This window comes from Protopterus annectens, chromosome 11.part0 (genome assembly GCF_019279795.1).
Source record: "Protopterus annectens isolate FY-2018-M chromosome 11.part0, PAN1.0, whole genome shotgun sequence".
Classification (NCBI taxonomy): Eukaryota; Metazoa; Chordata; order Ceratodontiformes; family Protopteridae; genus Protopterus; species Protopterus annectens.
The window spans coordinates 307,759,142-307,781,104 of NC_056745.1; the positions used below are offsets into that span (position 1 = coordinate 307,759,142).

The 21,963-nt window shown below is 40.9% G+C and overlaps 1 protein-coding gene across 1 annotated transcript in view; it reads left to right on the forward strand.

Moving 5' to 3' along the window:
• Positions 1-21,963, forward strand: part of CFAP54 (cilia and flagella associated protein 54) — a 2,749,537-nt gene that overhangs the window by 328,528 nt on the left and 2,399,046 nt on the right. Inside the window, exon 12 of the mRNA XM_044087198.1 lies at positions 20,067-20,168. Within this exon, the coding sequence (XP_043943133.1) occupies positions 20,067-20,168 (102 nt within the window). The remainder of the gene's footprint in view (positions 1-20,066; positions 20,169-21,963) is intronic.

Sequence of the window (21,963 nt, forward strand, 5' to 3'; positions counted from 1 at the left end):
GATCAGGGTTGAATCATCTGCATATTGTATGAGTGTGGCATGTTGTATAGAGCATTTGAGGTTATTTGTGAAAATAGAGAACAATAGCGGGCCCAGTATAGAGCCCTGTGGGACTCCTATGGTGGTTGGAAGTTGTGTAGACAGAGTTCCTTTCCACTGGACTGATTGTTGCCTGTCAGACAAGTAGCTTCTGAACCAGGCTATATTAGAAAAGGTGAAGGATAATGATGTTAGTGAGTCTAGTAGAATGGAGTGGGAGACCATATCAAATGCTTTTGAGAGGTCTAGTAAATTGGCTGATACATATTTGTTATCATTCCTGTGAAGGTTTATATAATTAGTGAAGGATAGAAAGGCTGTGGTAGTGCTGTGATGTGGACGGAAACCGTGTTGTGTGGTAGATAGTAGATTGTGTGTGTTAAGAAATGTCATCACTTGCAAGTGGATGCATTTCTCAAGAATTTTGGATAAGGGGCAAAGGATGGCAATAGGTCGGTAGTTGGAGAATTCATAAGAATTACCTCCTTTATGGAGAGGAATGATGTGCGATACTTTCCAGAGTTTGGGTATGTAGGATTCTAGTATGGAGCGGTTGATAAGGATGGAGACAGGATATGACAGGGAGTCACTAGCCATTTTTAGGTATGCAGCAGGTATGTTATCAGCTGTTAGTGTGGCTTTAGTTTTAGGAGGCGTTTTTTGATAGTTGAGGTGGGCACTGGTGATAGGCTGAAAGAGCAGGTGGTGTGGGATAGGTTAGGTTGTGACTGAGGTAGACTGTTTTTGGTTATTTGACTGGACAGGGCTAAGATGGATTTAGTAAAATGGTTATTAAATTGAGAAGCTATGTCTAGGGTATTGTTAGTAGAGATGGGTGCTATACACACACACACACACACACACACACACACACACACACACAATGGTTGAGTTAATGACTTTTAAGATTTTATGAACAACCAGTTATTGCAAATGGATGATATTTTCTGTACTGAAATAGCAACAAAGATTCCCCTGTTGGTGATGGCTGCATTAATCGTAAATTAGAAGAAGGTGGTTGAAGAATTTATAGAGTGGGTTAGCACACAGGGGATGTGGCCTCCCACCACTCCATGGATTATTTTTTCATTAAAGTGTTCCGCTTTAGAAATGGCAGGGTCATTGTCCTTAATCCTTAAAAGGAAAATGATGGAAGTAAGAAAATTCTGATAAGCTCATTATGGAATTTCTTTTATTTTACTGCATTAAGAATGAGAGTACACCCTCATTTTGTTAGGTTAACTTGCATAACGCAACACATTCAGTGATTTTTTTTTAACCTGTCTGTTAACAGGGTATGCCCCCTGGACACACTTGTTCCTTATCAGGTGCAGCCCAGGAGCATTGCCTCTTAAGTGACTTGCTCAGAATAATACACTAGCCAAATGAAGGTGGAAAGAATCAATCTCTGTACCTTGGAAACAGTAAGCAGCTTATTAGCAGCTCAGGGCTTTAGTCTTCTGCAATAACTACTGGCAAAGAAGTTGTCAATGAATCTGACACGAGGTTTTTGAATGTGAGGCTTAAAAGGACACATCTTCTAAAATAAAATACTTTGAAAAATTATGCCTAAGCAGGCCTAAGAATAGGTGACTTATTAAATTCTTTCTTAGCTGGAGAACATTATAAAGAATACATGTCAGCATCCAAATACTCAGCCATGGCACTAGGTGGCCTGATACTCTCTACAGGGCTCCAGAAGAGCACAAGGAGTTACTTGTGGTCCATGATGCATATGTCCTAGGGCAATGGCTTTGGTGGTAGATTCTTCTAAGAGTATATGGCTACTTGTACAACTAATGTTCCACAAAATTGACATCACATGATAAGGACTCAGTGGATCCTCAGTACCATGTAGGAATAGAATACTCAGTATTAGTGCCAGATTCATACCCTCAGATGAAAGAGTGTACTACCAGACTGATAATTGTAGACCAGTCCAACCAGACAGTTTCATGAAATACAAATGAACCCCCATTACCAATTTGGATAATTGCTACAGATGCCTTAGATTATGGCTGGGAAGCATGTTTTTATCCATTTTGTGTAAAGCCATTGAGATCAGGCATTTGCAGGATAATGACTTTTATTTTTCCATGTTTACCCTTGCCTGACCTTAATATACATCACTAGGTCTGCTTAGCCTTACCTGATGCCATTTCTCTTTGCCTGTCTCTGATTACCGTATTTCAATTTAGTCCCTTAGTCCTAACATTAAACAAAGATACCCACACCACCAAAACTTGTCTTGCTGAAATCTGATTGTACTTTTAATTTGATTGCTCAATCATTGTACATTTTTGCATTGTATACTCTGTACTATTCATTCCCATTTACAGTACTGATTTCAGTCTTTCTTACACACCTACTCTGTATTTGTATTTTTCCTTACTTCTGGCCAGTGGCATTGCTGCAAAAGGCTCTCTGGATCATTCCATCCACCTACACAGATAGATAGATAGATAGATAGATAGATAGATAGATAGATAGATAGACAGAAATATCAGGGGAAACCTGGGAAGTATGGCTGTTTCTGAGTGAGTTTCTCAGTTGACTGCACCCTGGCCCAGTCATAATTCAGACATTAGGTACTAGTCATGTGGTATCTAAACAGAGTGCTGCATACACTCTACTTAACTGAGCATCCCTGCGATTAGACCTTGCATGCAGCAAAATCTCTCCTACCAACGAGTGCACCTCACAGGCCTTTTTGATGTCAAAGTGTATATTCTGAGCAGGAGGATCTCAGCAACTTATAATTGGAGGCAGGCTGCAGTAGAGTGTTCAACACAGAAGTAAGGGAATAGGAAGTTACCAGAGGGTAGACCATGACCTCCATGCTAACTCAGAAGTATTCAGCATTCCATAAGGAAGCAGCATGAGAGGGCACTGTACTCTTCCCCATTTGTTTTTCGCCTATAATTAGTATAAACTAAAAAAACACTAAGATAGTTAGCAAAGGAATTCTTAACTTGGAGAAAACAAGAATTGTCCAGAACTATCAGATTCCTTCTGTTCAAGGGTGCCAAAAACAGATAATTCCCAAGACTACTGTGTTATATAGCCTTAAACACCAGTGTCATTCCAGACATCAAATTGAAGTCAGAAATGTACAACAGAGCCCGTAAAACTAGTAGATCTTGACATGATACTATTTTTCTAAATTGGTCCCCACTTATATTTATAGTCTGCCAAGTTCTGTACCGGTACTAGAGTATGTGGCATTCCAGCAAAATAATGCCCTTTGAGCATTGGTGGTAGCAGTGGGTGCATCTTCCAAGGACAAACCTATCAACTATAAACTCCATTAACTGAATATATTCCTCTCAAGCTTACAGCCTCTATATCACATATGATGCTGAGGATTGTGTCTAGGTAAATAGGTCTTTAGCTTCCATTAGAAGGGTCAGTGTGTCAAATCAAAATGGACATCATAAATACTTGCTTATACATATTTTACATAATCAGACAACAGACAGCCTGTCTGCATTATATGCTAAGAGCCACAAAGTTTTAATCTTTTGATCCAATGTTGTCTATTTTTATCAGATTCTACTGTGGGTTGTTGGATCTGACCAGATCCAACCACAGCACCAATCCTGAAGCTTTTCAGTTCCAGGACCTGACTCCTCCGCTAGCCTTAATTCCCTGATCTCCACCCTCTTACCTCAGATCTTGTTTGCCACCTAAAGTGTTCTGTCATGCATCCAAGGGCTTTTTTATTGCATTTCCTTTCTGGTACTTTTTCTCTAACTCCTCCCTTACTAAAAGAGTTTTACTCTCTCAAGTTCTTATTTAACTTTGTTTAGAATTTTGCTTTGATAGTTTAGGTGTGTTTTTCTTTTTTCTAGTTATTAAAGCTGTTTAGATAATAGTTATTTTTTTCATAGTTGTGTGTTTTTATAGAAGTATTTAGGATAGTTGTATAGTTTCTTATAAATAAGGTTAATCAGACAGTTTTTATTGTGTGTGTGTTTGCCCCTTTTTCCTCATGGCTGATGGACAAGGTTTTACAAAGTGCATGGAGGGTGGGCAGCTTATGCCCCCATCCCCCACCCCACACTCTCTGTGTGTATATTGCTTAGGAGCAGCTCATTTGGATACTTCTTGCTAAATCTACACTTCCTTCAGTACTCAAGCTTTACAGAATCAACATGAGAAATTGATCATGAAGAGACTCCTTCATCCTCAGACAAGGTCTGCCATCCTTTCCTCCTCTTCTTCCACTTCATCTCCCAGAACCAAGGACAAAAAAGCTAGGGAAAAAACAGATGCTGACAAGGAGAAAACTAAAGAGAAGTGAAATGAGACAGGGAACAAGGGACACTGAGAAGTCCTGTAAGATGTCTCAAAATTCTTCCCCATCATCAGAATCAGATCCAAAGACTCTGAGGCTATCGGAGCCATGTGTCTCCAACTCGGCCCTGGTTCTCACTGGAACCAGTCAGACCCAGATTTCACTCTCCTATTCTACAAAAGAAGTGGTACTCCATACCACTGTCAGTGGTATCCTTGTCCAGATCCTTGAGGAGTCTGACAGAAGAGGACATTGACAGAATGATGCGAACATTTCTGAAGATGTAGATGCAGTACTAGATTCTCTTGATATCATTCTCTGGAATATACAGAGCACTGGTCTGTCTACCTCCCCCATGCTGTTTTCTGGTACTGTTTCACCCATTTAAGCTCATAGCTTCGAGCCCAATCTGCCCTGCAATACCTTTGTCTGAGCCTATAGTTCAGGTAAGTTCAACGCCAGCTAGTTCACTTCTTCTTTTGCATTCAGGAAGAGTCTTGGAGACAAAGTTTCAGTGTTGATGCTGAGGGGGAGGGGTTAACCCCGAAAATGTCATAGCCAGCTCTTCCCCTTGGGGCTTTGGTGCTAGATAGCTCAGAGCTGAGATCAGTCTCGAGGTTGAGACTCATCAGTTCCAAGGTTTCTATTCTGTCTGAGTTCAGAAGGAAGACTATGGAACTGGTACCTTCTCTGGCCTTTGAGAATTTCCTTCAAGTGCTCTTGATGATAAGGGAAAAGGTGCTCTCTTCAAGGTCAGCACCATCTGACCCCCAGCTTGAATCGGCTTCTGTTTCTCATCCTTCTATCAGACAGGGACAGTTGGTCACACAGTCTTCCCAGGTTTCCAGCTATGTTTGCACCCAGTCTGATTCTGAACCCTCTGATGTACCCCCTCAGATGATTCATAAAAAACAGACATGCAAATGGAAGCAGCCTTCATCTGAGTCTGTCACAAAAGACATGGATTTGAATGAGGGTGAAGGGTCCCCCAAGAACCCCCTCGGTGGACGTCACTTTTGATGAGATCTTGGAATTGATGAAACAGTGAGGGGGGTGGTCTACAGTTAACCCTTCTCCTTTCAAATCTATGTTCCAGGGAGCCTTTGGGTCTGTCTTGCCTTCTTCCTGGGTGGTACCACCTGTTGATCCACTTATTGATCTGATGGCTCAACAGGAATGGAAGGACTCTGACATGGTGGAGCTTGCACCTAAGAAGCCAGACAAAATATCTGTGCCTCCGCAGACAGAAAACATTAGAGCAGTGGCCCTCCTGTAGATGGAATGGTTGTAGCAGCAACCATGTAAAAGGAACTATCCAAAGAGAGCTCCTCGGTCCATCCTCCTCATATAGAGTGATGGACCACTTTGGAAAATAGACTTATGCTTCAGTGACCTTTGCTCTCAGGGCATTGAATTAACTAGCTCATGTCACCAAATTTCAGAGATACTTGACAAAGGAAATTTCCAAATCTCTGTTGGGGATATTACTAGTGGATTTCCAGAAGACAGTGGATTCCTAACTGTCCACTCTCCAATTTTCATCAAATTTAGCCATACAGCTGCTATCGAATACTGCTGATGGTGCAGCTAGGGCTTCAGACACTGGCATTGCCATTCTCTGGCATGCCTGGATACACCTCTACAATTTTGTGGAAAGCTTCAGGACGTCCTTCATTAACACCACTTTTGATGGCCCACTCCATTCAGACTCAAAGTTAAAGAAATGCTAATCAGGAGTCAACCAGATGGTAAGACTCTTTCTTTAGTAGGCATCCACTTCTCCATGCACCAGAGATACTATTGTAGGAATCAGCATGCTGGAAAGAGGATGTAATTCAGGATATCATAGATTCCTTGTTACGAGGCTGCTGCAGATGAACCCCTCATGGCAGATGAGGAGGAAATAATAATGGATGTCACCCCAGGGGCAGATCACAGAATCAGGGTTTTTGTGGCTCATTCAGCAAAAAGCCCTTTTGGTGACTCTGAAGGGTTACCTGACTTCTGCATTCTGGAGGTGGTTGGGGGATGCTTATCTTTGCACTGACATGCCTGGCTAAACATAACCACAGATTCATGGGTGCTAAACATTATCTCCAGAGGTTATTCTATGCAATTTTCCCTTTTCCTGTCAGAAGGAAAAGACTTTCCAACATCACCCTCATTCAGGAGGAACTTGCAGCAGCAGAGATCTTCAATCTGCTAGAAAAAAAGAGTCATCTAACCAGTCGCCAGAGACCAGATAGAATCCGGAGTCACACCATTCGTTTTAGTACCCAAGAAAACAAGGGACCTCAGACTCACTTTAGATGTGAGTCACTTGAATCAGTATGTCATGCAAACAAAAGTTTGGATGGTCATGTCACAGTCCATTTTGCCTGTACTGAGACAGGATGATTTGATGTGCTTGATAGACTTCATGGAATTATATTGTGAAGACAGAGAAGTATTCAGGAAGGTTTCTCCTTTTTCAGCTTGAAGCCAACAACTATCAGTTATGAGCTCTGCCCTTTGGGCTCACCACAGTCCCCTGGTGTTCACCAAAGTCATGTCAGTAGTAGCAGTGCACTTTCACTTACTAGGGATCCATGTTTTACCATATCTCAATGAATGGCTCCTCACAGCTACAACCAACAGTCTCCTATCACACCACCAGAACCTTTTGCTTCAACTGTTACAGAAGCTAGGGATCACCATCGACATCCCAAAAGCCAGCTTATGACTTCTCAACAGATTGAATTTATCAGATGCCATCTGGACACAGCCTTACTGATTGCCCACCTCCCAATGTCAAGAGTTCTCTCTTTTCGTCTTATTTCCATGCAAGTTCTTCACCACACCTGTCCTCCTGCAAGGTTGGTCCAATGACTATTGGATCTTTTATCATCTACAATTTTCATAGGTTCATAGGTGTGTACTAGGCTAATGGCACTTGAGCCTTTACAAGCCTAACCCAATGGAGTACCCTGGCATTATGCCACCTGAGCTTAGTTCCCAGTGTATCTGTCAAGTAGAGCTACTGGGGTAATCCCCGTGGTGAATTTTCTATTTCCCATCCACTCATCAAGATTTCTCTTGAAGAGGGCCAGTGAGGTACTCTGTTTGACATGTATGAGAAGTCTATTCCATAGCATGGGCAGTCTCTGGGTTATGAACCTGTCCCTCCAGCACATTCTGTTGATTGTGGTAATGAGGTTGAGGTCTCTGGAGCATGTGGTGGAAGGGATTGGGATTTCTTTAGATCCAGCATTTCTAACAGAGCTGGGTCAGACATGGCTTTGTAAGTCAGCAGAGATTGCCTCTAAGTAGGCGATAGGAGTCAGAGAATAGTTGGAGTTTTCTTAGTGTATACATATAGGACAAGTGTTTAAGGCCTAGGATCCTCTTTGTGAGGTACTTTTGCGACCTCTCCAGTTGTTGCAGGTGTCTAATGAAGTACATGCCAAATGGGGCATTGTACTCGATGATTGGCCTAATGAGGGAAGAGTAGAGGTAGACAATGACCTCTTTCTTCCTGGATGCAAAACCCTTAGTAATGAAATGTGCCACATAGAAGGATTTTCTGACCACAGTAGCAATGTGGTGGTCAAAAGAGAGGTTGCTGTCAACCTATGTTCCCAGATCTCTTATAACGCCTTCTATGTTCAGTGGACTACCATCGATGTGGTAATTCTTGGGAACAGGGTTTTTCCCAAAGGAGATGATGACACATTTTTTGGCATTGAGCTTAAGGCCATGATTCTGATACCAGTCATTGGTCTCAGTGAGGCCTTTCTGTAGGATGTGAACATCACATGGGGAGTTAATAATGGCTCCCAACTTGAAATTGTCTGCGAACTATGTCAGCCAGAGTCCCTTCATGTTGGCCTGGACTTCAGAGAAGTAGATATCAAACAGGAGAGGACCCAGGACCGATCCCTGTGGGACTCCACTCGTGACTGGTCAGCAGTCTGACTTGGAGTCAGCTACTTTAACACTGTGGGTTCTATCTGTGAGCCAGTTTGCAACCCACCTAGTGATATAGTGGTTGATGCCTAGCTTAGTGAGTTTTTCTATGATTCCTGAGTGGGGAATGGTATCAACGGCCTTGCCCGGATCAAGGTAGGCTGTATGAACCGCCTTGCCTTCATCCACAGTTCTGGTGACTGACTCAATGAAGTCGACCAAGTTGAGCAGGCATGAGCTACCCTTCACAAAACCAAACTGTGTGGGATCCAGAGTTTGGAGATTCCATGCATCCTTGTTTATTAGGTCCATGATGATGCTTTCTATAACTTTGCATATCAGACTTGTCAGGCTAATGGGGCAATAGTTCCCAGGGTCTGTAGTCACTCCTCCTTTGTGGAGAGGGATAACTGTTACAGTGTGCCATTCAGTAGGGACAAAGCTTGAGGTGAGGCTGTGATTGAACAGAGCACACAGGCGAGGTGCCAGTTCACTCTATAGTTCATGAAGAACACAGCCATGGATATTGTCAAGTCCCATAGAAGCTATATTCTTGGCCTTGGACAGTGCTGTTTTAACCTGTGCAGCAGTAATACTGGGAGCCTGGCAATCTACTGGTATTGTGATTCATCTTTGGGGGGGGGGGGGTTAAGTTGGCAGTGAATCTGTCGGCCAGTATATTGGCAATATCTGCTGGCTCGGTATAGGAAGTACCATTGTGCAGTAGCTCAGAGCAAATCTGGGTATTGCTGTGGAGATTCTTTACATAACTATAGAAGGCCTTGTGGTTGTCTTTACTATCTGCTGCAATTCTGTTTTCATAGCTAGCTTAAGGGAATTTTATGAGGGATCTCAACTTTTTGTTGAAGCTGATAAGGGGGTTTTTCCAGTCTTGAGAATTCACGTTATTCCACATGAGTTTCCTTCTTCTGTTGTAGAGTTTGTTTATGGCAGGGGACCACCAGATTGGCTTCCTTTTTTGGAGGAGAGTGTCTTGGTTCTATTAGGTATGGCGAGATCCATGCATTTGTGTACGTGTTCATACAGTGCGTTGGTGTATGATTCGGCAGTAATGCAACTATTCTCCATTTCCATGGGTGCCCTGAAGTTAGCCACCTCTGTTTTTAGGAGCTCAAAGTTAGCTTTGGAGAAGTTTTCCATGATGGTTACCTTTGCGGGGGGGGGGGGGTGGATTTCCAAGGTGATTAGTTTGTGGTCGGAACTAACCAGGGAGGAGTTGACTATTGGTGTAGAGCAACAGTTGCCCATGTTAGTAATGACCAGGTCAAGGATGTTGCTACCTCTACTGGGGGCCAGGCCATTGAAATTAATGAATTCCAGGAAAATTTGGGCAAGTGTATTGGTACATGAGTAGTTTTCCCAGTTACTAGAGGGGTAGTTGAAGTCAACCAGTATGCGAGTGCTAGATTGGACCCTAATATTCTCCAGGGTACTTAGGAACATGGAGTGTGAGTCTTGGGACATGGTTGGGGACCTATGTCATGAGGCTATAACCTGAATCGCTGTCTTACCCAATGTTAGCTGCACCTGAAGTATCTCTGATGCGTTATGTTGGGCTACTAGTCTGGAGGTGTGCGCATCCTTTATGAATATGGAAACACCACTGCCTTTGGAGCATCCTCTTGCCAGATACTTTATCAGGGTTCTCCAATGGACTTTAGTGGTTTCAAAGAATCCATCCACTTAACACCAAAATTAAAATAACTCAAATTTACAGACAGCATATATTTTGGTGGATAAAGTTTCCTTCAATGTTAAATGGAAGACCGTTCTGAACAAGTTCCCCACTGGCAGTTATGACAATGGATGCTTCCCTTCAAGGGGCATTTGGAAGGGATGACTGTTCAAGGCACAGTGATCACACATAGAGGTCAATCTTCACATCAGTGTTCTGGAGATGTGGGCAGTCCTTCTAGCATTGTGGAGTTTTCAGGACAGTCTTCCCAGAGGTTTGATTCGAGTATAGACTGACAGCATGTCAGTTGTCTTGAACATCAACAATCCATGAAGCCAGTAGAGTCTTGCAATGGGTGATGTCTTCACACTGCTTTCTTTTAGCAAAGCACATCATGGGGGTCATCCAGTATTCTAGAAATTGAGCAAATCTATCCTGATGCCTCACTCGCTGTCCCTCACTTCAACAGTGACAAACATGATCTTCAGTAACTGGGGCCAGCCTTGCTGTGATATTTTTGCGTCTCATCTAAACCACAAGTGCAGCAGCTACTTTGCTCTAATCCCTCCAAACGGACAATCACTGAGGGATGCTCTTGTCCACAAATGGCCCCCAAGTCTCCTTTGCACATTTATACAGAAAGCAGGACTATAAAAGGCCAAGGTAATCCTCATAGCCTTTTTCTGGGCTTGGCAGACATGGTTTCCATTACTGTGGCCTCTGCTAGTACATCACCCTGAAGACTGGATCAATATCCAGGTCTGTTGGCTCACTCATCCCCAATAACTACCTCAGCTTACTAAACCATGAAATCAACTGCTTGGTTCCTTGATTTCTAATTGTAGTCAGAGATGTAAGCCTTTCCCCCTTGGTTATTCAGATGTTATCACCCTCTCAAAAATAGGCCGTCATCAAGGTGTACCGCAACAAATGGAAAAGATTTTCTGTTTGGGGATTATCCAAAGTTCTAGACCCGTTTTCAGCACCTATTCCCTCCATTTTAGAGTTTTTATCAGAACTTTTTCACACTGGTTCTACCTACTGAACTATCAGCAGCCATCTCTAGTTTTCACATGGACCAGAACATATATTCTATTGCCTCCTTGAAGATTTCCAAAGCCTTTTTAAAAGGGGCTTTCCTTATTCACCTTCCTATCAGAGCTCCTGCTCCTCCTTGGGACATTACTGTCATGCTGCAAGCATTGACTGAGCCACCATTTGAGTCAGTGGCTTTAGTGGATTTGAAGTTTCTATCTTGGAAAGCAAATTCTCTGGTGGCTGTCACTTCAGGTAAGTGTATTTAAGAGATGCAACAATTTTTCTGAAGACTCCCTTAGTTGGTTTTTATAAGGATAGGGTTTATTTGAGAACTAATGCTTCTTTCTTACCTAAGTTGGCATCCAAAAACTAATCCAAATTAGGCTGTAAACCTACCAGTCTTTTTTCCATGATTTTCTAATAAAGGGGAATACATGCTTTATTTGCTGGACATCCATCACCAACTCAGGTTTTATCTGCACAGAACTAAGCATTTCAAGAAGTCTGATCAACTTTTTGTGTGGCATTCTCCAAACAGAAATGGGCAAGGTAGTGTTTAAGTTTACCTTTTCTAGATGGTTATCTGATTGTATTACATTTGTGCACAATAATAAGGGTTATCCTTAAAATCTAAGTCTAAAGGTCATCTCACAAGGGCTGTGGCCACATCTACAGCTTTTGCCAGCAGACTTCCTGTTGATGATATTCGTGCAGTTGCTACTTGGTCAACAATTCATACACTTGTGTCACATTATCAACTGGATGAACAATCCAGCTCTCATTCAGCCTTTGTCCCCATTATTCTTAGTAATGTACTTCCTGATACCACCCAGGACTGTATGGTTAGGAGTCTGTCCCACATTTGAATCAGACAACATTGGATACAAAAGTTATGTACTTACCATAACAAGAGATCCATGTTGTCTAATTTTCATCCGGTTCAACATCCTTCTCCCCTGCCCCCTGCCAAAATTGTCATAATTGAAACTCAAAGGCAGGTCGACCTTGACATTCCCTGTCAATAAGCAGTCACCACTGCCAGTGATCTATAGCCATGTCACAACTTGGATCATATAATTTAGAAACTAGCCAGAATAACACCCCATTTTTCCATTAAGAGTAAGTTTTTTTAAACACCTTTATTGAATTACCACTTGTGACATAGGCAGATTTACATTTATACAAAAGTAATCAAACTGCATTAACAAATTAACATTAACAAACATTATACTTCACATATATTGCTATATATATCATATAACCTAAGCAACAGTACACAAATTATTCAATGCTGCCTTTTTTTAAACAAGAAACATCTTTACTAAACCATCACTTATGACATAAACAATCATACATTTATATAAATCAAAATAACCCACACCAACACAATCCTAGTTGCAAGCATTTTAAATGACAAACCATTCTGACATACTCCCAGTTACAAACATTATACATCACTTATAATCTAACCAATCATTTTCATTCAAACATTACATAGCTCAAGTCCTGCCTTCTTGTAAACCTCATTCCTCCCCTGTATATATCGTTCCAACAATTTTTTTCGTATGTAGTTTTCTCCTTCCTTTAAGAGTATGTTTTTTGATGATACTTTGATACATATTAGTTATCAGGGGAAAAACTCAGTTTGAGGTAGTAGGGTAAAGACCAGGGGATTATGAGTAGAGGAGGAACCAGAGCCCTGGAACTAAAAAGTTTCAGTATCAGTGCCGAGGTCAGATCTGGTCAGATCAAACAACCCACAGCTAAACTGGACAAAAATTAGACAGCATGCATCTATCAATGTCCTTCTGTATCACTGCTGCAGTATTAACTTTAGGGATCTCCTGCCAAATATAAATGTTCAGCAAGTACAACAAAGCCTTTAGATCTGGTATGCACCATACATCACATACATACTCCCCACACAGGATGTAGGGCATAAGGTTGATGCAGGGACACAGTTACCAAAACATCTTTGCTGCTAGTGGGTGTTCGATCATTGCTCATTGATCTGAATGCCCTTTGCTGTGCTGAATACCTAGCATTCAGATAAGTACACCATTGAGGTCTTTTTTCTAATTATTGCTGGTCTTGTTTTCTTTTGGTTACCTTGAGTTCATGCCATACAAAAAGGGAAAATGTCAGTGTGGGAAACAGATTTTCCTTATAGATCATCATGAGCAGTGTCTGTTTTGTTTGAGTGCTTCACACAATCATGCCTCCTACAGTATTTGTAAGGATCTCATGCCTAAGACTCTTAAAAGCCAGTTGTCTTCCCTAGGCATTTATCTCAAGAACTTGTGGCTTAAACAGTTAACCCAGGGTAGCATGGCAGACTCAATTAACCTCTGGGTACTACCATTAAGTAAGAAGAAGGCCAAGAAATCTTGGCTGGGTGTCCAGCCTTCACTGGATGTCTATGTAGAAGTGCATGATTGCTCTGTAGATTGTTCAGTGTCAATTTCAGATTCCTCTGTCATAGGCTGGCATGGATCCTTCCTTTTGCACATCCTCTGAGGCCTTGCAGGTATCTGTTCTGGACAGTGAAGGGGAACCAAGTTTGGTTATCTTGGAGGTTCCCAGAGGGATTCCACAGATTATGGTCAGGAAACAGGTTCTAGGTACTCTTACTGAATCTCATTAGGAGTCAGAATCTCTCATGTTTGTTAGGACTGACATCCCTATCAAACAAAAAACAGAAGACTAAACATTCTTCTGTATATCCTAAGAAACAAACAAAGGGAATAGCAGAAGTTTTCTCAGGGCCTGCTTAATGCCTTGATGGCCTGAATCCTCCTCAGAGGGTTTCTGTACCTACTCCACCTTGGACTTCAGCTCCTTCTAAAAGGCAGAGGGAACCTGATTTCTTGGATGAGGATTCGTAGTCTGATGAGGGGTCTTTGTCTTACTCTTCCCAACTGCCTTCTCCCTTGGCTTTTGGCTGTGATGAAGAAGATTCCATTTGCCCTGAGTGCCCTTTGGAGGAGCTATGTTGTGGGGACACGGTAGCTAGAATAATGGAATACTTTAAGTGGGATTCTTCTCAGGTGTCTGATATCCAGAAAAGGTATTATGAGCTGCTTCAGGTCGACATGCCTAAACCTTCTGCAGTACCTCCTGGGTTGGCTTCTTTGCTAAGCATCTTTATAACTGCCTCTAAGACTTCTGAGTCTTAGCCCCTGCTCCTAAGAAACCTGACAGGTTCTATAAGGTTCCTGAGGATTGTCAGTTCCTGTTTAAATTTCCTTCTTCTGATCCTGCTGTGATGTCAGTCTTGTCTGACAAGCCTTCTAAGTTTTCCCCTATACCAAGCTCTTGCCTTTGTATAAGAATAGTAGAGTTATAGAGAGGATTGGTAAGGTCATCTATACTGCTTCTACTTGGTCTTTCAGGCCATCAGTTACCAGACCCACATGACCAGATATGCTCTGGCCCTGATTGCCCAGACCTGTCAGGTTATTTCTGACCTCCCTTATTCTGAAGGGAAGTCCTTTGCTCTCTCTTGTTTGGGTCCTACCTTTCAGGTGGCTTTCTGGTATATGAAATACAGTTGTGATGCTGCTGATACCTCTTCCAGAGCTGCTGCCTTTAGATTTGTCATGAAGCTTTATTCTTGGCTTTGTCTGCAGTCATTGCCTGATAACATTAAGGCGAAGTTGCTGGATGTTCCTCTGGATAATAAAAATATTTTGGGACTACTGCTGCTGCTATGTTTAAGTCTCTTCAAGAAAAAGGTAAAGCTTTGCAGGACCTTAAAAAAATATTTTTGTGTTCCTCCACCCCTAACTTCCAAAGTAACTATTCTATGTCTGCTTTTGTTCATAGACAGCCTTATCAGGCCACTAAAAGCAGGAGGAGTGGTATGCCTTCTCCTCCAGCTAAGTCTTCTCAGGCTCCTGTGGGTGGCCTAGAAGCTTCCTTTACCTGACAATCCTGCCTCTCTTTGACAACCCCCCCCCCCCCCCAAAATCTCGGCCAGGTTCCTTTGTCTCTTTAGCTCTTCCTGTTTCTTCCAAACTGGCAAATCATCACTTCAGGATTGCTGGGTCCTGTCCATCATCCATCAAGGTTACTTCATGGTGTGGCAGTCCCTCCATCCTTTTTTCAGGGATTCCTCAACCTCCTCAAGAGCAGCTATTGGTGGCCTATTCTGGATCCCTCCTTACTCAACACTTTTCTGAAGGTTCCTTCCTTTCAGTTGCTTTCTCTTCAATCCCTGTTTTCCTCTGTTGCTGCACCAGACTTTTCTGGTTTCCATGGGTTTGAAGGATACTTACCTTCATATTCCTCTTCACCCTCTTTTCATGAGTTTTTTTCATTTCTCTATTTCTTTCTCTTATTTTCAATTCTCTGGTTTGCAATTTGGCTTCTGTACTGCCCCAAGGGTATTCAGAAAATGCCTAGCTCATGTGATTACCTTTTGCAGGCTCCAAGACATTCAGATTTTTCCTTATCTAGATGATCATCCATTTTCTTCAGGCTCCTTCTCCCAGTTACTTGTTAGTCTGGGTTCGCTATCAGCTTCAAAAAGTATGTCCTGACTCCATCTCAAGGTCATGTGTATCTGGGCTGCAGGATTCAGACAGTGCCAATGATGGCCTCTCTTTTACATCCAAAGGTTTTGCCCTTGACAGTTATCTTTCAGTCTCTTCTTCCTCTGACTGCCATTCCAGCCAGGGAGTTTCTTCGGGCCTAAGATTCATGGCCTCTTCGATTCCAGTGTTACCTCTTGCCAGGCTGCATATGAGGAAGATTCAGTGGTACCTGTAGTCAGTTTGGATTCAGCATTGCCACCCTCTGGATTTCAGAGCGACTCTCCTTCCCTGTCTAAAGAGGGAATTGGAGTGGTAGATTCAACAACTTACCCTCAATCCATGCTTGCCCTTTCAGTTTCTGGTTGCTTCTCGAGAACTGTTCACCAATGCTTCAGACATGGGGGTGGGGGCTTATTGTGGTCACCTGAAAGTTCAGGGTCCCCCCTGATCAGACGTCAGAACATATGAATATCAAAAAGATGAGAGATCAGACTCTAGCCCTTCAGGCTTTTCACCCCATGCTTTCTTCAGGCTCCCTTAAGGTTTAAACAGACAACACCCGCAGTAATGTGGTATGTCAACAGGCAGGGGATCACAAAGTCTTACTTGCTTTGCAGGCTGGCTCTTCTGGCCTGGGATCTGGCTGTCAGTTATCAGCTAACTGTTCAGGCAGTGTATATTCCTTCAGAGAACAATCTAGTGGCAGACTCTTTGAGCAGGTCCAAAACGTAGGCTCACAAATGGATGTTTCACAGAGATGTATTTCTGGACATAGTCCATCAGTGAAGCATTCCCCAGGTATATTTTTTGCCACCACACCTGAACAGGCATCTCCCTCTTTTCTGTTACAAAGTGCGATGCCACCTGGCATAGAAGACTGATGCACTTTCTTTTCCTTGGAAGGGGCTATTTCTCCATGCCTTTCCTCCTCTTTCACTACTTCCAAGATTTCTGCAGGAGATTCAGCTGGACTCCCAAAAATCTTGCTAGTGACTCCCCTTTTGCCAAGACAGCACTGATTCCCTCTCTTAATACATCTGGCCATGGGCAATCAGCACAGATTACCTCACTGGTTGGATCTCCTCACACAGGACAAAGGATCACTCATCAATCCTCACTTGTCCACTCTTCAACTAACACTGTGGGTTGTAGGGTTTTCTTCCCTTTTAGGTGTCTCTTTCCTGAGAACATGCTCAGGGTTTTACAGGAGGTAAGAAAACCTGCAACCAGATAGTCTTATATGTTGAAATGTAAAAGATTTTTTGTCTGAGACATGCTCATAGCCAAGACCCTTTTTTAGTGGGGTCCCTCTGGCTTTCTCCTATTTGTGTGAGTAGCTCCAGTTTGGCCCTCCCTGTTCTTCTGTGAAGGACCATTTGTCAGCTATTTCTGCTGGTCTGCTCTTGAATCATCCTTTGGCTTTTCATTTTGAAGTCAAACAGTTTCTTAAAGGTGTCCTGCATCTTAGACCCACATAGAAGCCTATTCCTCTTCCTTGGGACCTAAATTTTGTTTTGAAAACATTGACTCGGGCTCCTTTTGAACGTGCAGTTTCACCTTCTCTGCAACATTGTTCATGGAAGACTGTCTCATTGCTTATCCTGACTTCTGCTCAGAGGGTTTCTGAGCTTAAGGCCTGTATGGCCAATCCTCCTTTTTTATTTTGCCACAGAGAGCTCACAATCACTCAACGCCACTCCACAGAAGTCAGGAATCATCAATACAGTTCCTCAAATCAGGAAAGAAAACAGATCCAATAAGTTGTAAGGCTAAACCACTTTTATTACATATACACTTCCAATGAAGCCCAAAACAGTAAGAACATGATAAAATGAACGAGCGCTTTTGTCCTTTCCAGTATCAGGACTTCTTCACACCTCAAATAATTCCACCACAATGGATTGCTTTAAATGCATAATCTTAGGTCCTCCCCTTGCTTATAATTGATTAAATAAATAAACAGATAAATAATATAATGTTAGTACTATTTTTCATTAAGGGCAGCCACAGTGATGCAGCGGTTAGCGTTGCCACCTCACAGCAAGAGATTCTCTAGTTCGATTATCGGCTGGGGTGCCTTCTGTGCGGAGTCTGCATGTCCTCCCTGTGATCATCTGGGTTTCCTCCGGATGCTCCGGTTTCCTCCCACATTCCAAAGACATGCAGTAGGTGGATTGGACACTCTAAATTGGACCTAGGTGTGAGTGTGTGTGTGTGCCTTCTGGTGAAGGTTGGGTGCCGGGCTGGCAACTCGGCACCGTAAAACTCCACTGCAGTCATGAGCGGACAGATGATCTGCTGTGCCGACCCCTAACCGGGAAAAGCCGAAAGAAGAAGTAGTACTATTTTTCATTACTCCTAAAACCCATAAAAAATGTTAAAACATATAAATATATTGTACATCTCTAGTTGTACATAAATATAGCAAACAATTCATGCAAGTGAATACATTCAAGTATGTACACATAATACATATGCATATTTTTAAAAATAACTGAGTTTAAATACGCAAATCAGAGATGTATACACAGATAATGTGTATGTATATATATATATATATATATATATATATATATATATATATATATATATATGGCTCCCTATCACATTGTCAAAAGTTCAAATCTCCGAAGACGATATGGCCGAGACCATATCACCGAATATTCGAATTGCCAACAATTGTGTATTGGGATAGCGTACAGTGCAGAACCTGGGATTTGCCATTTTCCTCACTGTAGTGTGATCGTGGAGTAGGTATATTTAAGTTGTGTGGGGTGTGGGGGCTTGCCCCCCTGCAGAAACATACAGGTAAGTTGTTCTGTGTTTTTATCACTTTTTTGGCAATGCAAATCTTCGGAGATATGATCTCGGCCATATAGTTTTCTGAGATTTGAACTGCCGGCGAAGTGATACTGATCCACACACACACACACACACATATATATATATATATATATATATATATATATATATATATATATATATATAAAAAACCATATAAAAATTATTAAAGCCAGTTATTTTTATAAAGTTAACCACCCCTTAATCAATTTAATAATTAAGTGACTTCCTTTTTAAGAAACAAGTTAAGGAAATATGCTCATTCAAGCCACCCAGTCCAATTGCATTTGTCTTTAACTGCCATTTGGCTTCTTTACATTCTAATCTGATCTTAATTGGCCCTCCCCTTGGGTCTTTCTCTACTATATCAAAAATAAAAAGCCCAAAACCATGACCATCATTACTTTTTTCTATATGCCTCCAAAGGGCATTGGACTGGTTCTTATTTTTTATGTCCCAGATGTGTTTGTATGAATTGCCCCTCATTTTATATTGGAAAACAGAGGGGGGACTAAAAGAGTGAATATACAAAGATACACGAGAACGAAGCCCGAGTGACCAAACAAAGACAACCATGGGTAAATCCAGCATTACCCACACCCAGACGTGGGTTATTGCTATTATACAATTACATTATTTAAGAAAAAGAAATACTTTTCTTAAATAATGTCCTTGTATAATGGTTCCATGGTGTCCTTCCATGGCTCGTAGAGATCCTGTTGCTTTTTTTGATGTACTGCGCATGCGTATGGGACTTGCGTCCCCATGCATACCCATTACCTCAGTGCTTCGGAAAGTAAGCAATGGAGAAAAGAAGATCTCTGTTGCTTCATTTTTCTTTTCTTTTTTTTTTTTAATTAAAAAAAAAATAGTTTGGGGCAATTTAGGGGTAGGAGAGCTGAAGTCCCGACTCCGCACATACAAGAAAGACAGCTTGAAGAAAATGCAAGGGAAATCAGGTATGTGTATTTAATTTTAAATAATGTACCTGATTTTCCTTGTATGTTCTTCATGCTGTCTTTCTCGTATGTGTGGAGTTGGGACTACAGTTTTATTTTTTATTTTAATAAAAATATTAAAACTTGGACAATATACCAACAGAAAAAACGTCCGAGTGACCGGACCTTTTCCGTTGGTATATTGTCTGATTTACAACAGGCACACTGGTTGAGCCGGCTAATCAGCATGCATGTTTTGGAATAGTAATAGCCAGTCATTGTATAATAATGATTGTACTGCTTTTTAGCATAGGCATTACCTAATCTGTAAAATATTCAGTCCTTTGCAAGCCACAGTTTTTCCTTTGACATTGTTGTGCAGTGTTTTAGCTTACTTTTTAGTGTTTCTGTAATCCCCCAGTGTGGGTTCTTTGGTGGAAGGGTTTTTATTTATGAACAATTTGTCTGAAATGGTAAATTCATTTTAACTTGTGTACATTCTTTGCTAAAGGCTGTAGTACTTCTTTCCTTTAATTATTTGTTACCTGCCATTTCATACCTATGCATTCCTTCTCCATGGTCAGCTTTATTAACAAGAAAAAGTGTTTTTATCATTCATATAATGGTATCCCTATGAAGCAACAACGTTAAAGTGATGCCTATTGTTTTCTTTCTTTCTTCTGCAGCTAACTTTGCAGAGATAACTCTATAATTGACTATCAACTGTTATTTTTTAGGAGGAGGTGGTAATGCAGAGCGTGGCATACAGCCAGCAGACCATCCAGACCCTCTTGCTGCAGTTACTGAATCCAAAACACTAATTCAGCTTGTAGCTGCAGGTATGTGCTTTGGTTTTAAATTTATTTAACTGATAGAACATTCATCATACAGAGTAGAAGTGACTTTCCAGGACAGTTCTCAGCCAGGGTCCCTCACCAGTACTAGGTAGTAAGTATCCTGTTCTCTTTATCATTGATATCACCAACACAGTCCATCACTCCAACATTACCCTTTGTACTGATGACATACTTAAATACTTGATGATAAATAACTTATACTTACACTCCCTACATAAAGAATCCTCCATAATTCTTAGCTATCTAGCACATAGACAACCAAGCCTTAACTTCATCAAAACTGCTGTTGTTCTCTTTGGTACCCAGCAAAAACTTAAAAAAATCTGTTAACCATTCTCCACAGTCACTGCTCATAGCTTTTCCATCAGATTAATCACTCAATACAGATATATTGGTTTAATCTTACATCCTTCCCTAATAGTTGCTCTATATACAGAGAGCATAACTGAAAAACTAAATGCTTGGCTAAGTGCAGTCTGCTCCATCTCCAGTCACCTTATTCCTGAAACAAGAAAGTCCCTGACAAAAAAAGTTTTTATTCCTAGAGTATGCCCACCCACTAATCTCCCTACTCTCTACCCATGTTTCAAGATGAATATTGAAAATGTATGAAAGCTATGTTGGTTAAAATTGACAAATATACTGCTGTTCCTTTGTATGATATTCCTAAAAGATATAATTATATTGACAGTATTCTATTAGATCTGTTGTCTCAAGGACAAATTGATTGCAATACTTATACCTTTATGAAAATTGATGATCCTGTAATAGGGACTCTTATATGGGATCCCTAAAATTCATAAAAATACATTTCCACCACCCTTTAGGCCTATTATATTGGCTGTAGGTAGTGCTACTTAAAGTATTTCTTTGCATTTTAATATTTTTCATAGTCCCAAAATACAATGCCTTTCTTCTTATAAAAAAGTTTGTTGGGATTTTTAAACAAATGAAGATATTTTGACACTGAAAAAAAAAACAACAGTAAGGAATGTTTTTATGTTCATATTAGATGCTGTGTTTTTATATAGTTCCATCCTACAGGAGAAGAGCTTGATTTCTGAGATTTTTTTAAATATATAAGCATAAACAAAATGTATTAATACACTTTGAATTTTAATGGATGTTGTTTTGGACAATAATTATTTTTTATTTAATTCAAGATTTTAAGCAACTTAAAGGAGTGGCTGTGGGGGTCACTGTAGCACTTGGATTTACCAACATAATTATAGCGTGGTGAGAATTAGATATATTGCAAACCACTGATGGTTATAAGAATGTTATTTTTTTAGAAAAGGTTTATTGATTACCTTTATTGTGTGGACTGGCTGTATGGAACAGTGCAATATATTTGTTGAAAATTTAAAAACATCTATGACTTTCTTAGAATTTTCTTTATTTTGGCTCTAATATTATCTGTTTAGATATTAATATTTTTATGAATCTGACAATTTTGAGAAAAAAATATTTAGAAGTGCTACTTTTAAGAATAATTGTGGGCATCTTAATAGCAGTCATCCCCTTTTTTATAAAAGGGAATATTCCCAGTAGGCATATAATTAGGGCCTCTAGATTAACTACAGTAGATAGTGATTTGAGGTTGAGATAGCATTGATTATTAATTTCGTTTTATAAAGAGGGTATACAAATGAATTTTTAGAGGCTACTGCTTTGTAATTTAAGAATAATATAATTAGTCATTTCCTCCCATTTTAAAATATGGAAACTCTTTTTCAGCCAAAGCAGCTTTAGAAAATGGGTCTATACATTTTTATCT